Source organism: Manis pentadactyla, chromosome 2 (genome assembly GCF_030020395.1).
Source record: "Manis pentadactyla isolate mManPen7 chromosome 2, mManPen7.hap1, whole genome shotgun sequence".
Taxonomy (NCBI): domain Eukaryota; kingdom Metazoa; phylum Chordata; class Mammalia; order Pholidota; family Manidae; genus Manis; species Manis pentadactyla.
The window spans coordinates 4319738-4336017 of NC_080020.1; the positions used below are offsets into that span (position 1 = coordinate 4319738).

The 16280-nt window shown below is 34.9% G+C and overlaps 1 protein-coding gene across 3 annotated transcripts in view; it reads right to left on the reverse strand.

Annotated features, from left to right (window-relative positions):
• The window catches only part of NBEA (neurobeachin), a 550888-nt gene that overhangs the window by 286220 nt on the left and 248388 nt on the right, over window positions 1-16280 (reverse strand). For all 3 annotated transcript variants that reach the window (XM_036904990.2, XM_036904991.2, XM_036904985.2), the window contains exon 34: window positions 10012-10073. In XM_036904990.2, coding sequence (XP_036760885.2) covers window positions 10012-10073 — 62 coding nt within the window. The remainder of the gene's footprint in view (window positions 1-10011; window positions 10074-16280) is intronic.

The window sequence follows — 16280 nt, forward strand, 5'->3', positions numbered from 1 at the left end:
TTGAAGAACTTCAGTTCTTGAAATTAAGGTTTGATTGGGTAAGAACTTTTGAAACAATAAAACAAAATCCTGTATTGGGGACTGTAATCAATGAAATAACAATGATGGTCCTTCCCTAATTTGTATGATTTATCATAAAAAAGATAATTTGTATTTATTCAACAGACCGTATTTCTTAAGAGCTTGCTACATGTCTGGGTTGTGACAGATATGCTACCATTTTGCTTAAGTTATATTGTACTTTGGTATCACTTTTTGGTGATGGTATTTTTATGTCACATTATTTTAGAGCTAAGAATAGGTGTATCAGTGATCCTTAAAACCTGATGACTTAAGAAAAAGATATAGGAAAATATAAATATAAAGGATAGTATACCACTTAGTATCAAGAGCTCTAGCCTGCATTCAGGTATGTCACAGAAGCACTGGATATTATTAAGCTACTATGCAAGTTAGCTTCTCAAAATATTTTAATAAATAACCTAAAGATACAGTAGACACTTAATATTTCTCAAGATGTACATTCCAAGTCCTTTGTACACACTCATATTACCACCTGGGCTTATCCTCTATCCCAGCAAAAGACAATTATGAAAACTGCCCGATTTTCAAGAATAAATAGGCAACAGCCATGCTGCATCGACCTGTCAGCATCATCTTGCCTGCTTGGTAAATTCACTTCCAGTTACGAACTTTATAGCTCATATGACCTCAAATTCATGCCTTGGCAAAATAATAAATTGCTCTATGCCACTTATCTATGCTACCACTTTAGAATGGAGGGACCTTCCGGTATTAAGTCTTGAATGGTAAGACCTTGTTAGACTTCACGGAGTATAAATCAATAAGAAGGTTATCATGGAGAAACTTAGATACCATCCTTTTAAACCCAGTGCAAGAATATATGACATACAATCAGCTGATCTCTCCTTGAAGATCTGTAATATTCTGGGCTTCTGGAACAGCTTGTTCTGCTTTTGGACTACAGTAGCACTAAGAAAAGAAATTCACAAATACTCACACCCACAAGGTAAGAGTCGTGCTAACCAATACAGCGGCTGCTAGTCTCATGTGGTTATTACAAGCACTGGGAACGTGGCCAGTATGAACTGATATGTGTCCTAAGTATGAAATATATCCCTGATTTGAAAGACTTAGTACAAAACAAAGAAATGTAACATATCTCATTATTTTTATACTGACTACATATTAAAATTGTATTTATGTTAAATGAAATACGTTATTACAATTAATGTCACTTGTTTCTCTTTTACCTTTGAAAATGTAGTTATTAGAAAATTTAAGATTATATGTGGCTCACATTATACTTTTATCAGTCAGTGCTGTTCTAGAATCAGCAAAGGGATTTATAAATTATTTCTGTTATAATAGCCATTATGGCTTATTTTACTAACAACAAGAGAAATAATTTGCATTTATTTGTGGAAATACAGTTTGAAAGGATACAAGTGAAATGATTAATTATCATTACATCTGCAGAGTGAAAATATGAGGTAAGGGGAAACTTTATTTAGCCTTATATTATCTTAACATTGTTTTCCTTTTAATGTACAGAAACTACTTTTGCATTAGAAATCACTGCAAGCATCTATGCTCAATTATTAAGTTCCAACAAGGATACCGAGACTATTAAATGGAAAAAGAAAAGTTTTTTCAACAAATGTTGCTGGGAAAACTGAATGTCTCACGCAAAGAATGAAGTTGGTTCCTATCTCACACCATGTATAAAAATCAACTCAAAATGGAGCTAAGATCTAAACTGTAAAACTATTAGAAGAAAATACAGGGAAAAATCTCTATGAGATTGGATTTGGCCATGGGTTTAAAAAATACGATATTAAAAGCAGAGGCAGCAATAACAAAAGTAGGTATATTGGCTATCACTAAAATTAATAACTTCTGTGAATCAAGGGATGCTGAGAATGAAAATAATCCATGAATGAGAGAAACTCTTTGCCAAAAATATGCTCTAGAGGATTTCACATCCAGAATAAATAATCTACAACTCAATTAACAATAAAAAGCCCAATAAAAAATGGGAAACGCCTTGAATAGACACTTTTCAAAGAGGATGTACAAATGGCCAATTAGTACATAAAAAGATGTTCAACAACATTCGTCATTAGGGAAATGCAAATCAAAACCACAAGATACCACCTCACAGTCACTAGGATGGCCATACTTTAAAACAAAACACAAATAAAAACAACCAAAAGAAAATAGTAACAAGTATTGGAGAGGATGTGGAGATGCGGAGAAGTTGGAACCCCTGTTCGTTCCTCATGGAAATACAAAATGGTGCAGCCATCGTGGAAAACTGAAGCTCCTCAAAAAGTTAAACACAGAAGTACCACATCACTCAGCAATTCTACTTCTGGGCTTATGTCTAGAAGAACTGAAAACAGAGGCACAGATTCTTGTGGGCCAGTGTTAATAGCAGCATTACTCATAATAGTCGGGAGGTGGAAATAACTAAGAGTCCATCAGAAGATGAGTAGATAAACAAAATGGGATCCTGTTCACAGAATGGCATGTCAATCATACAAATCAATGAAGTTCTGATACATGTTACAACGTGAATGGACACTGAAAGCATGATGTTAAACAAAATAAAACAACACAAAAAGACAAATACTGTGTGATTCCGCCTATGTGGGATATTGAGCAGAGGTTAGTTATAGAGACAAAAAGCAGGTGAGAGGTGCCAGTGTCCGAGCAAAGGAGATGTGGAGAATGGATTACTGCTCAGTGGGTACAGAGCTTTTTTTCTGTTGTTTTTTTGTGCTGTCAAAAACTTCTGGAAATAAATAATGGTGATAGCTATACAACACTGTGCATATAATTAACGTCACTGAATTGTCCACTAAAAATGGTTAAAATGGCACAGTTTATGTTATGTATTTTTTTTTACTCCAATAAAAATACATAAATCAACTCCAATAAAAATACATAAATCAACTTGGGGACTGTATGTTTACCTTTATTCATGAATTAACTTAATAAGTAATTAATATCTATACTATGTCCTGGACACTATTCTAGGCATGGAGGACATAGTGGTAAGCAAAACAGAAGTCATCACTACCAACAGAACAATAAAATGAACTTCGTTAGGGTGTAAACTTGTAGCATAACTGAAATGAGTAATATCTCTAAAGTCACCCTAGAAGACTTTAAAGCTTGACATCATCCTTAAGTAGTCTTTTCTTCAGGATAGTTTTAAATACTTTATAATTTTAAATACTCTCAATAAATGTTAGATGAATATACTGCTGAGAATATACAATACTCAGTTCCCCCACTGGCTGAATGGAATGCTTCCAAAAGAGGAAATACTGGACATGGTGCTTATTCTAAAAGAAATTCCAATGTAACAGACACAGAAAATCAAGCCTTTATCATCTATAAGAGCATCCAATGAAAACATGCCAAAGGGTACCTGTATTTACTGTCTAGATATATATACTTCAAATGCCAAGTGGGTGATTAGAATCATATAATAATAACCCAGAAAAACTTCATGAAATAAAAGAGTTTGAAATAATGGGAAGATTGGAGGTAATAGTAATAATTTTGTCTTTTGCTAGTGGTGATGGTTGGTTACATGATGTAATAAATGAAACTGCACTGATCTATTTTATACACAAATGAATGCCTGTAAAAAATAGTGGAAGGTGAGTTATGTCAGTAGTCTACTTAAGAGTGTTGTAACCAATATCAGTTTCCTGGCTTTGATACTGTATTACATTATAGGGCACTATAGAAGGAAACTAGGGAAGGGTATATGGTCCAGGCACGATTTTTGCAACTTCTGTGAATCTATAAGTATTTACACAACAAAAAGCCATAGAAACATAATCATGAGGAAATGTACAATGATAGAAGAAGAGGACAGAGACAATGGCTTATCCCATGACCGCTAGTGAAAGTAAAGTATGCTGAGATAATACGCAGGCCAAAAGGGAAAAACAATCCACCAGAAAGCAAGAGAATGGGTAATAGTGGTGGGACTGTGAAATATATACCACTGTTTTCACAGTTGCTGTAATGTGCCTGAAGAATTTATATAATGTAAACATAGAAAAATATACACAGGGGGAAAACAAACAAGCCGAAATAACTGGGAAGAAAGGACAGCGGGTGGAAATTACAGGAAACTACAGAAAGGGGTTTTTGCTCAGGGAGACGGGCTATCAGCGATGCAGAGAAATGTCTGCCTCGGAATATGCCACATTCCTTCTCCTCCGCCACAGAACTGTGGCGCTCATAAGGATCATTCTACAGGTGGCCAAGGCTGACTGGTTTTAGTCCCAATTCAAGTGAATTGTCAGAATTCAGATGTGAGAAAAAGACTCCTGTTTCTCTTTCCTGTTTTACCATTTTCCCATATGTGAGCTTAGGACTTTTGTTCATCCATCATTATCCTTATGTATATAATTTGGGTTGGGTATGAACTAATCAATACACAAGGATAAAAGTGCTATATCACACATGAGTATCATATATACAGATAGCATAGAAGAAAATTTTACAACATAGAGGTGATTGACTAAAAATTTATTATACCCACTAACTTCTTCAGGAGTTGAAATATAATAAAAAATAAAAGGCCACATGAAAATGATCAAAAGTAATTTGAGTAAGGTGCTCCTTAAATTTTTTATTACATTTTCATAGAGGGTTGGTATAAATAATTGGGTAGATACAGATATTAGATATTTCAGTCTGTCTTCCTGTTGCAATTGTTCAGTGGACATTCTCCCCAAGATACTTTAAATAGAAATTTTGTTATCATTTCATATTTATATCCTCTCTCTTTTTTCTTCAAAGTATCACCATTTTTACTGCATAATTTGATCCTCATTTTCAAAGAATGTAAAACTTTTGTTGTGACCCATGTTGACAATACTCTGTGTCACCACATTCTCAATCTGCTTAACTTTAAAAAATTTATATTTAGCAAATAATACAAACTTTATGACAAGGAAGATGATATGATCATAGCAACTCCAAAACACCTGAAATGCCCAATTTGCTCCTTTAACTCGGAGATGACATTACACCACAGATGAGAGCTGGGGCCAGGCATCACCCAGAGAGAGAGGCAGGGACTTGCTAGCTGTTCAGGAATCTAACAGTAGCTTTACTCCTTTCAAAAATAGAGGCAGAAACTGTAAAAGCAGATACCATGAACTACCCAATACTATTTGTGAGTTAGAAACTTGTCAACCTCAATTCTATCTTATTCATATACTATATATAATATTTTATATTAAGAAATATCCTCAAAGAAATACTGTTTCATGTATTGCCTGGAAATGGTAATTCCTTACATCTCAAATAAACCCTAATAAAAATATTTCCAGCCACCTCATTTCTGACGTCCTCTGGATGAGGCTGGTAGCTGGTCTGGGCAGGTAGGAGGTTTATTTGTCTTGGGACCTTGGCTCAGACTGTGTCCCTGGCCTAACTAACTCCCCTGCCTTCCCTATGCTGTGTACAAAATCTGTTGGTTTCAACGAGTCCATCTCTCGTCCGTCTCAAAAAAGCCTCCCTCAATAATCTTGTTAGTTTATAGGAGTAAATTTTCTGAACCATAGATAGTATTTGTTAATACTCAGTTTAAAATACCATGGCACAATTTTTTATTATTTATTGATCTCAAATTCAGCTACAAAGAGGCACGTTTCGCAGGTAACACTAGACTCCTTAAGGAGTGGAAGAATGTATCAATAAATCTTTAGGAACCATCACAAGGCTAAAATGTAAAAAGTAGTCACTAAGTAGATAATTAAATGTGAAATAATTTCATTATAATTTGGATTTCTCATTTCCAAAGATGCTTGAAAAAAATCTGGTCTATCCCTATTTTTCTTACAATGATAATCTTTTTATAATTTACACCAAAAATCCTTTCAATACTGAGTACTCATGAACAAATAGGCTTTATCAGGCCTCCACATTCATCTTTTCTAGGTCTTGTCCCTCAATCTTAGGTTTATTATAGTCCTTTTTCTTTGTGCCATCTGACTTAAACAGTCTCAAATTGGAGAAAAAAATGAAAAATGGAAATGTTCAAAGTGCAAATCATCTGAGAAAGGAGAATTGTTCTTCAGTTGTGGTTCTTTTGTAAGCGTGGTGTTTAGAAGTCCTGGATTATGGCCTTGATCCCATCAGTCAAGTCACTAAAAATTTTTTAAATTCAGTATATGAAGTATACTGAAAAGAACAAAGGCAAACAAAACCACTAAATAATTTATGTTAGTAACTTCATGCACAAATCCTAAAGGACTTGCAAGGCTGAATTCTACTTTATGTCACATATTTTTGGGGGTTTTTAATGAGAATGAAAATGATTTATTAAGCATACATTTGCAAATCAGTACTTTAAGTCAGAGAGTAGTTAATACTGAGATGTTATTTTTTTACATAAAAGTTTCTCAATTTATAAAACATCTTCTATTGACAGAGAAGGCACAAAAAAAATGCAAGTGACATCTGCTAAGCTTTACTTATGAAAACTTAAAGAAATCCTACGGGATAACATCACTCAATTTTTCCTGAAGTACCTCTGATGGAGACTTCCTAAACCAAAAAAAAAAAAAATCTGGAAATAATTAGAAACTATTATAGTACCTAAAAAAGTTTACTGAAAACTAAATCTGCAATTCATCAAAGAACACAATACATTCAGAATAATGTAATGGAAAATACATTAGAATACATAGAATAATATAAAGCATCTCAAACAAATCTGATTGTAAAACTTAAAAGAAGAGGTTGACAGAAGACAATATACAATATATAATGATCCTGTGATAGAATAATGAACTCTACAGGAAACACTGCCCTAACTGACTAAGCACTGATTTTGTCAAAACAATATATAATATTAATTATTGTACATCAGTTCATTTTACTTCTAAATGACAGAAAACAATTTTAAAAAAACATACTGTTACTGTAACTTTAATACAAATTGAAGGAGAAGAATTAATGGTTAATTCTTACAATTGGCTTTGGTGTCATAAGGCCTACATGGAAAAGAAAAATATCCAAAGTACAGTAAAAAGGTGTTTTGGATATTTGTAGAAGAATAAATGAAATAGAATGATAATGCTAATAGCTTCTTAAAACATTATATGTTTTCTACAGAGACCTAAAGGCCACTGGGGGGTAGACTGGATGGCATGTCTTAAAAGGCTGTCCATATGAACTGAATTATCCTTGACAAGTACCTTCAGACACTTGTAATATGATCTCATGTAAATTTAGACCATATTTTGCACACAAACCACTAGCAATAGTGAGTTTATTCAAGAGGTCAGATAAGAAGGAAAGAAAGGCTGATATCCTTACTAATATGTAGTTAACATGAAATTTCTGAAATGAAAAGCATAAAGTAAAAGCATCTAATGTGTTGTAGCAAGTGAAAGAAAAACAAATGCTACAGGGAATGTTGCATTTTCTTTTACTTTTCAACTAGCAGTTACCTACTCTCTCCAAGCAAAATTGTATCAGTAGGTTATCTCAATTTGAAAAAAGGCAAAGCACATTTTAGGCAAATAAATAAACTGGAAAATTCCATTTGCAACTGAAATTTTATTTTAACCAAGAATTAGTCACAGTTTGGAAAATATCTCAGTGGCATTTCCTAAATGTAGGAAAAAAAATATATACATATAGTGTCTCATAATAGTTATTTGTTCAGATTTCCAACTATTTTATCAGCACTAATAGTAACTGCTCATCATAGCAACATGGAGCTATCAATTCTTGCAAAAGGTGGACTGTAAAATAAGCAGAAAGACAACTCAGAACTGTGCAGTTTTAAAGACTCCTCAGGACTGCCTTCTGCTTTGGCACAAAAACAGCCTACAGAACACCGTTAATTCTACAGGGAGCAGCTCCACTGTCCAAGAGCTGCATTAAGGCCTGCGGAGGAGAGCCCAGCTTTGGGGAGGGCTACGCCAAGCACTCTGCAAAGCATCATTAACTATATTTATTTTTCTTTCTCAGAAGTCTGCTACTGCTATGGGCATCCTGCTAATGGGTGAAAATAGGATATGAATCATCTTGAATTTGAGTAGTAGAGAAAAATGGCAGATTATTTTAATAATCTTTGAAAGACACGTCCATTTTTTTGTGTCCTTAAAACCAAAGTTTTCTACGTCTTTGGAACAATTAATGATCCACAAAGATGGTTTTGTAAGCTAATCTCACAGAATAGTAAATTCCTCCCACCTGAGTTGTACTGAAGGACGATTACTCATTCGTTTCCTTAAAACTATCTTGTGGAAAGCAACATTTCAGTTTAACAGAATAAAACACAACGATTGGAACTATTTTTCTTTTACAAACATACATATTGAAGTCTCTTAAATGAGATACACCGAGTCGATTAATCTGTTGCAATATTTTAATGCACTCTGAATTATTTAAAATATTCAACTTAAAAATCAACTGAGAGACATGTTTATAATATTGCTTTGCTGAACCAGTGAAGGGAAGTGCACTGCAGAGAGAGCTTAAATTTCTCACTCTTCCTTTCAATCAATATCGGAGGCAAAGTTTCATCTCTAGGGCCCTTAATGGCAGGAATTCCTGGAGCCAGAGAATGAGTAATGTTAAGCCTATGATTAGATGATGAGGCCATCAAAGACACCAGACCCTAGTGCCACATTCCTCTTTATTTCTCTGAACTGAAGTGAAACCCAGAGCTAAGGAAGAAGGAAGTGTATGTTGTTTTTTTTCCATAAAATCCTTCGTTTTTAAAAATGTACATCATCAAGAACCTAAAAGGTCCAGACAGAGCTCTTGAATGGCTCTCGAACTCAAGACTTGAACATTAGGTCACAATTTTCAACTGCCCTGCAGATGAACTGCACAGATGTTGTTTTTCTCTAACTTCTTCCTTATTTATATTCTTCCTGGCTGCAAAGGGGGACATGGACCTCATGATTCCCCTGTGAATATATTCTTGAAGAAAGTAAACCTGAAGACTGGAAATCAGTAGGTAAGTTTTGGTTGTCTTGTTTTTGCTGGTATTTTATAGAACAATTGAAGCCATCTTGTTGTTTATTCGGGAGGTAGTTGAGGGTGGAGGCAGACCTCAAGTCAGTGACTAGAAACTGTTCAGATGGATTGTTTCTTTCTATTGAGGAAACTAGGGATAAATGTAATAACTACTTCTTACAAATGTCCATAAGCTGTTTTTCATTCTTATATTAAAAACATTTTAATACTTACATGAAATCAGGTTCACTAGGAGACTTGAAAAATTAATGAGAAGAAAGACCATTAGGTCTCTATTTAATTTATCAGAAAAAATGTAATATACACATACACGCACACAACACACACATTTACTTATAATTGCTAAGAAGAAACAAAACCCACAATCAAAATTTTATTTTAAATTCTGATTATTAGTGGTAAATAGCATAAGTAGATTTTTAGAATTTACACCTAAATATATAAGATTCAAAAAAAAAGAAAACAGTAAGGTATTATATCAAAAACCACTCACTAATGAACTCTATTTTACATTTTGGCTACAGCATGAAAAAACTTAGTGTTCAATATCTCTAAAGAGAGAAAAGAGACCATGAAACAATCAACGTCAAAATCATCAACACTACTGTATTGTTTTTAGAAAGTGGATATAGAGAAGGGCATCAGAAGATCTGTAGCAAGTCTTACACATATATCCTTACAGAGATAACAAGCTAGGGAACAATGGAAGGATGGGGAGGATGGGAAAGAATAAGAGCTAAAGACAGTGGAAGGAGGGCGAGGGAGGCTAAACAATATTTACATGGTAAGACATCTACATCAACGTGTATCTTGATGTAAATTATTTTCATCTACGGCATAATAACTGGAAGTTTAAAAAATATAAAAACATATGCACATGCGTGCACATACATTGTTAGTGACCTTAACAAATCTCATGTGGTTTGATGTGATCAAGTGAACACCATTTCATACCTGAGAGCAAAGCAGCATGACCAGCTCGACCACAGATGTGCTGGACTTCATGCACACGAGGCCTGCGACAGAGAAGGGTTGAGACAAGTGAGATCACAGTGGCACAGGGCATCATTCCAAGCTCAACCCTTACATAGTTTTAATTCATAAAAACTTTCTTTAAAATGGAACTCCTAAAATAAAATGAACTAACATATATTTTTATAGCATTAATTAAAAATATTCAGATATTCAAGAAGACATGCAACATATAAAAATTGACTTCATGGTTGGGTTATTTATCTGGTCAAGGCCCTTATATTTAAACAAGGCAGGAGCAGTTAATGAAGTCGATGAGCTAGTGAGCGCTGTTTATTCTGGGGACATCTGCTGTGTGATTGTCCCCTGGAGTGAAGAACAGTAGGCACCGAAGATCTGCCTGATTTTTCTTCCAAAAGACAAAACTAAAATAACTTACGAATAGATGAATTCCCCATAGGCTGTTAATTGTTCAATGATTTTTAAAATATTAAAAAGTGAATTTCACACATTTAACATATGAAGCAATGTTTATTTATAAATCTTCCATTGTTCTGCTTCCAAATGTCTGAACAGACATGAGAACAAAAAAGAATTAAAAGGAGTAACATGTACATAATAATGACTAGTACTCCTTGTTCCCTTATTATGTGCTGGGCACTGCTAGTTGTCTTATGTACATGTCTCATTTGGTTTTCATTTACGTGTGACATACTATTCTCATTCTGTAGGTAAGAAAACATTCTTCCTATAAACAGTTGAAACATTAATTACTCATCAAGACTTAGAGCAGATCATGACTGGTAGTTAAAGTGGCGGCGCAGAGGAAGAGGTACCCAGGGACTCATGAGATCTCTGGAGGAGAGTATGTTGATGATGGTGTTCCCTAATTCAAAATACACTTAAAAGTTTGTCACAGATTTTTTAAAAATTAACTCCATACACTTTTTTAAAAATATGAAGACACATGTACTGAAGACATTGCAGAGTAAGAAATGCCACGGTCTCACGTAAGTTGTTGCTAAATGGAAAGTTGAAGAGAAACCACCTACTGTGGTCTCAATAAAGTCTCCAATGCCTTCTAGTCACTAGCATGTGTATTTACGGCAGGTAGTGGATAAATACCCTTTTTTGCACACTCTGTTTACAACTCTATCCTTATTGTACAGATGACAGAACAAGTTGTAAAAAGGCACTAGTTTCCATCTTATCAGATCTTTGGGCAGACAGTTGACAAATGAAATGAGAGGCAGATGTGAAAATCTCATTTAAGAGAAAATTGCTGTAATTGATCAGCAGTTCTCATGCTCAGGAGCTACAGAGTCAGAAAGATTAATGTGACATCTGTCACCTGTTGGCTACTCAACTATTTGAAATTCTGACAAAAACTAAATAAAAGGCCAAAGGACTATGCATAGCAGAAGGATCATAATTAAGATATTTACTCCATATCCTCTTAGATTTTAGACTGTGAGGCCATATATATAAAGAACGATTAGACTAAGGCTATATAAACAATGCTTAAGAATTATTCACCACATATTCTGTTAGTTTGTAAATATATAAATTTAAAGAAAAGGTTTTAAAAAACATGCAATCACATTCATTTCTCACAGAATTTTTTAAATGACATTCTAAAGAACTACTATGGAACATGAGTATTCATAATTTTTACAAATACTATTAAAAAATGTAAACAAATGCTCCATCTACACTGCGTTCAAAGGAAATTATTAACAAACTGATAGGATAGCAAAACCACAACTTATAAATACTACTCTGAAAATGCCATGATGATTTCAACTCTACAGACTTTCACCACCTTTATTAATATATTTTGTCTACTTAGTTTTGAACAGAATGAACTAGTAGATTCTCCTCAAAATAAAAGAAAAGTAAAAAAACTAACCTTGAGAATGAGAAAATAAGAAGAGGCAATTTTGGAAGACTTACCAACCTTCAAAAATTGTATTATCACTTTAGTTAGAACTATTTCTGAGTGTTAACAAAAGTATTACTAAAACAGAAGTTTTTATTAGGAATAATGAAAATGTAAGCATTGTCCAATGAACTCTATCCTTGCACACTTTTTAAATAAAACACCCATATTTGAAAATTTAAGATGTCAGTACTAAACATGGTTTTTTTATAACTTTAATTATAAGTGGAAGAAAGTCAAATTTACCTAGTGATGGTATAAATAACTCAGGCTATATAAGCATATGCATAAAATATGCAGATTTTATGAATGTATGTCTCAAACAGGTTGAGTTTTCTTCTTGTATCTTACAAGAAATTCATAATCAAAGCAACTCATTTGATATATCCTCATATGAGTGAAGTATATAGTGTTAGCAAAGTATATAGTTTACAGCAATGCATAAAACATTATTTATACCTTTCCAAGTGCTTGTTTTAATTCAGATCTAAGATTACCTAACATTTACATAGAGCTTTATCTCTCATGAGCCATTCTTTGAACTGGTTATTATTCCCTCATGTGACTGATAAAAAATGAAGATTCAGGGAATGGCCCAAGTACTTCATTCAGTAAGTGTTGGAACTGGGATCTGAGTTCAAGTCATCCAGTTTGAGAGCTCATTTTATGTTTGCTTCAAAACAACACAAATACTTTGACATTAACAGGATGGCGATCTGTGACTATGAGAAAGGCCATACTGGTTAATTCCAATTTGGATGATTTGACAGTTTTCTTGGAAAGGGTAGCATATGTTGGTCAGACATGGAGACAAAACATTACTGCCTGCAAAATGTACAGAGGGAATGGGGAACAAAAAAAGTCTAGAATGACATTCAGTGCTTGGGGAAATGATGCTTAGACTACATGGTGATGATTCAAGTTTGAAAGTGGGACTGAAGGATTAGGGTAAAATTCAAGATAGACACAGACTGAAGAAATATAATTATAAATGGTTTTGAAAGTTAAGAGGAAGAATTTAGAGCAAGTCACAAAGTGGTGAAACGATACTAAGGCTCAGGTATGGTATTCCCATGCCAAGAAAGCTTTTCCTGACTTGTCCATTAAGAAGCAGCCCCCAAAGCAGCTGTACATATGTGCCTCTCCAATAAAAAGCTAGTTAGAAGTATTGATCAATGAATAGAACATTTTCACTGGCAAACAGACATTTACTAGGATAATATTCTGACTAGAAAGGCCAGCCTAGTACTGTATACCACGCTAGCTTAGCAGTATAAAATGAAGAGCAGAAAGTAACAGTAAACACGAGCAAAGAAGGCTTCTATACACAGGAGGATTTCCAACAGTGAGGAAAGCTGTCTAGTAAGAGCTTTTGAATATAGTCCGAATTACACTGTTAAACGATAAGGTTGACTGGGTGGCTTAGATACCAGTACTGGAGAAGATTAATGAGGTGGACAACTCTGAGGTGGCCAAGATCCAGGCAGCACACACAGAATGGTACAGTAGACTAAATGGGTACAGTCATCCACACACTGGCAATTCTGTCCTAGAGGAAAGAGATGCGTTTTATTTTCAGAACTATATTCCCTTGCCACAAAAGAAAAACAGAAACATAAAAATACCAAAACCCACTACATTGAAAAATGAGTGTGAAGTTAAAGCTTTGACATGTGGGACGAAACTGACTTTCTTTCATACAAGGAGGACCGGAAGCCACATGATGCTGTTTGAATGCAGAGAGGTCGGACTTCTGTGGGACAATGTGTGCGTCTGACTTTGTGTAACTGTAGAATTGTAAGATCAAATTAAGAGCCCTCAAGCTTTAAAACAGTGTGGAGAAATTACGTCGGTAGCAGGAGGTGAAGGGCATGGAGCACTTCAGGGACAAGCAGGGAATCAGACTTGTAAGGGAGACTCATCTTTTAAGTGACATCAGACGTCTCTTTCAGCAAGAGCCCTGTGCCAAGAGGGGAGGCCCCTAGGCATCTGTGACGAGGCAGCGCTCTGGGCATATTCTCAAAAAATATCAATTCCAGGAATAAATCTAGAAACCATATTCACTGAATAACGACTGCAGTTGATAGAGAAAAAATAAGCAAGATTTTGAGGAAAAACAAGGGCCCCATTCATTGAAAAAGCATTTATTGAAGATTGTGTCTAATGGGCCTGATGCCATGCCAGGTAGTAACAAAAAAAAAAAAGTAATATTAAAAAAGTGAGGAAAGTGGACAGATGAGTAAGCAAATAATGACATAGACTCACAGGAGATACATAAAGAGTACAGTGTTAGCAGCACAGACAGGGAGGTGAGCAACTCCCCTGAGAATTCACAGGGAACGGGACATGTGAGTTGGGTGATGTGGGCGCAGCTGGGCCAGAGAAGGCAAGAAGGGCAGGTCATCTGCGGTGACAGAGGTGTTAGAAGTGGAAACATGAAACAGCTAGTAAAATGAGTTGGACTGTTTACTGGGGATGGAGAGGCAGGCAGCAAGCAGAGCCACACAGGACACACTGTCGCGTGAGTTTAAGCTCTAATTTTTATTAATTCTGAGCTTTAGGATTTTTTTTTTAGGTATGGATGCTGTAACTCTTTCCTAGATGTAAATAAGTCACACAGATAACACGGTATCGAAGAAAATATAACTGGAAATTTTATTAGTCTCCCTGGCAGAGTACCAGTCCCCTTCTTACCAGTTCAGTGTCACCACTGAGTTTCCCTGTTTCTCCTCACAATAAAATACACCAATTTACCTTCTATCAAAGAGATATGACTATTTTGATTGTTTGAATAAAAAAAAATCAAGTCTGCCCAGGACTATCTAGTTTTTAAATAACTCTCTAGTGATTTTAACTTTTTAAAATTCCAAAGTTCATGGATATTAATAGCACTGAAATAACTGAAAATTTCCTTTTAGTAACAAATGTTGACTAAGAACTACAGATCTTGGAATGCGTTTCGCACGCTCACTGTGCTTCACCTGCCTTTGCTTCCGTGATGTACAGCTAATCATTTATTGAAATCCACTGTTCTATGTAGTCTTCGCCTTATCATGAAGCCATCTAACTATACAGCACACAGGACTGTCGCGGTATCTGAAATCGAAGCGTTCCTAGGAAATCTTTTGTAAGCTGAAATGGCAGAAAGTGAAGTAGCAATTACCATTAATTTACATGGAAGAAAAATTTGAATGTAGTGCCTTCCGGGGGTGGGGCTCGGCGGGGCCCCTCTCACGGTTTGGGGAGCACGCTGCCCTGTAGTGGCTCGCTGCAAACCGAACGCTGACCCTTATTTTCACCTTCTGCCTTCTCTCATAAAAGAAAGTACCCCTCAGATTTTTTTAACAAAAGCAGGTACTAAGGTTACATTTTTCATAAAATCAAAGTGGCAGCAAAGCAAATCAAAAAGAGGAGGAATATCATTTTATCTTTTATGACTTCTGCAATGTTTATTTATCCCTTTCAGCATAGTAGCAACTCCCTATTTTTTAACCAGTTTTATTTTTTATGTGAAACATACAATTTATTTTCCTATCTCATTGCTGTGATATACTCCTGTCTGTAAAAAATTACTTCCAGTGCTATTATTTAAGTCATCTGAACTTATCAAAGACAAAAACTTAAAAATTAGGAAACTGAGCAATTGGGGTATCTTCCTTATTAACAAAATCTAAAACTGAACAAAAATCAGTACTAAACATCCTTTGAAATAACAATTATGGCTTGAAGTTTTACTGTTATTGCTACAACTAACATTAATATATATATATATATAGGTAGTATTCTGACTAGATATTTTAAGATTTGCTTACATGTTATTTTTGGAGACTTTAAAACTGCATTACAAATGGAAACAATTGGAATATTGCCTTAAAGAAATGAAAATGACATTAAGTTCATTTACTAAGAAAATACTTTTTAAGTCTAAATTAAACCATCATAGCTTTGTATATTATAAATTTTACCTGAAAAAGAAAAACCCTCAAAATACTGCAGTGAGAATTCATTCTTCATTTACTTCAGTTCACTAAAAACTAAGTTACCACAAAGTTAGGGCAGCCTCATTATCTTTAGAATACGAACAAAACTGAAGCTTCTGGATACATCACATCTATCAGGGGTCAGCAAACTGTTTTTGCAGAGGCACAGATAAAACATTTTAGGCTTTGGGGCAGCCCTAACTTTCTGTCATGACTACTCAACTCTGCCATTATGGCACAAAAGCAGCCACAGAAAATGCACAAACGCGCACGGTTATCTTCTAATAAAACGACTCACTCATCCCAAGGTTCACGTATGTGCATATGCACGC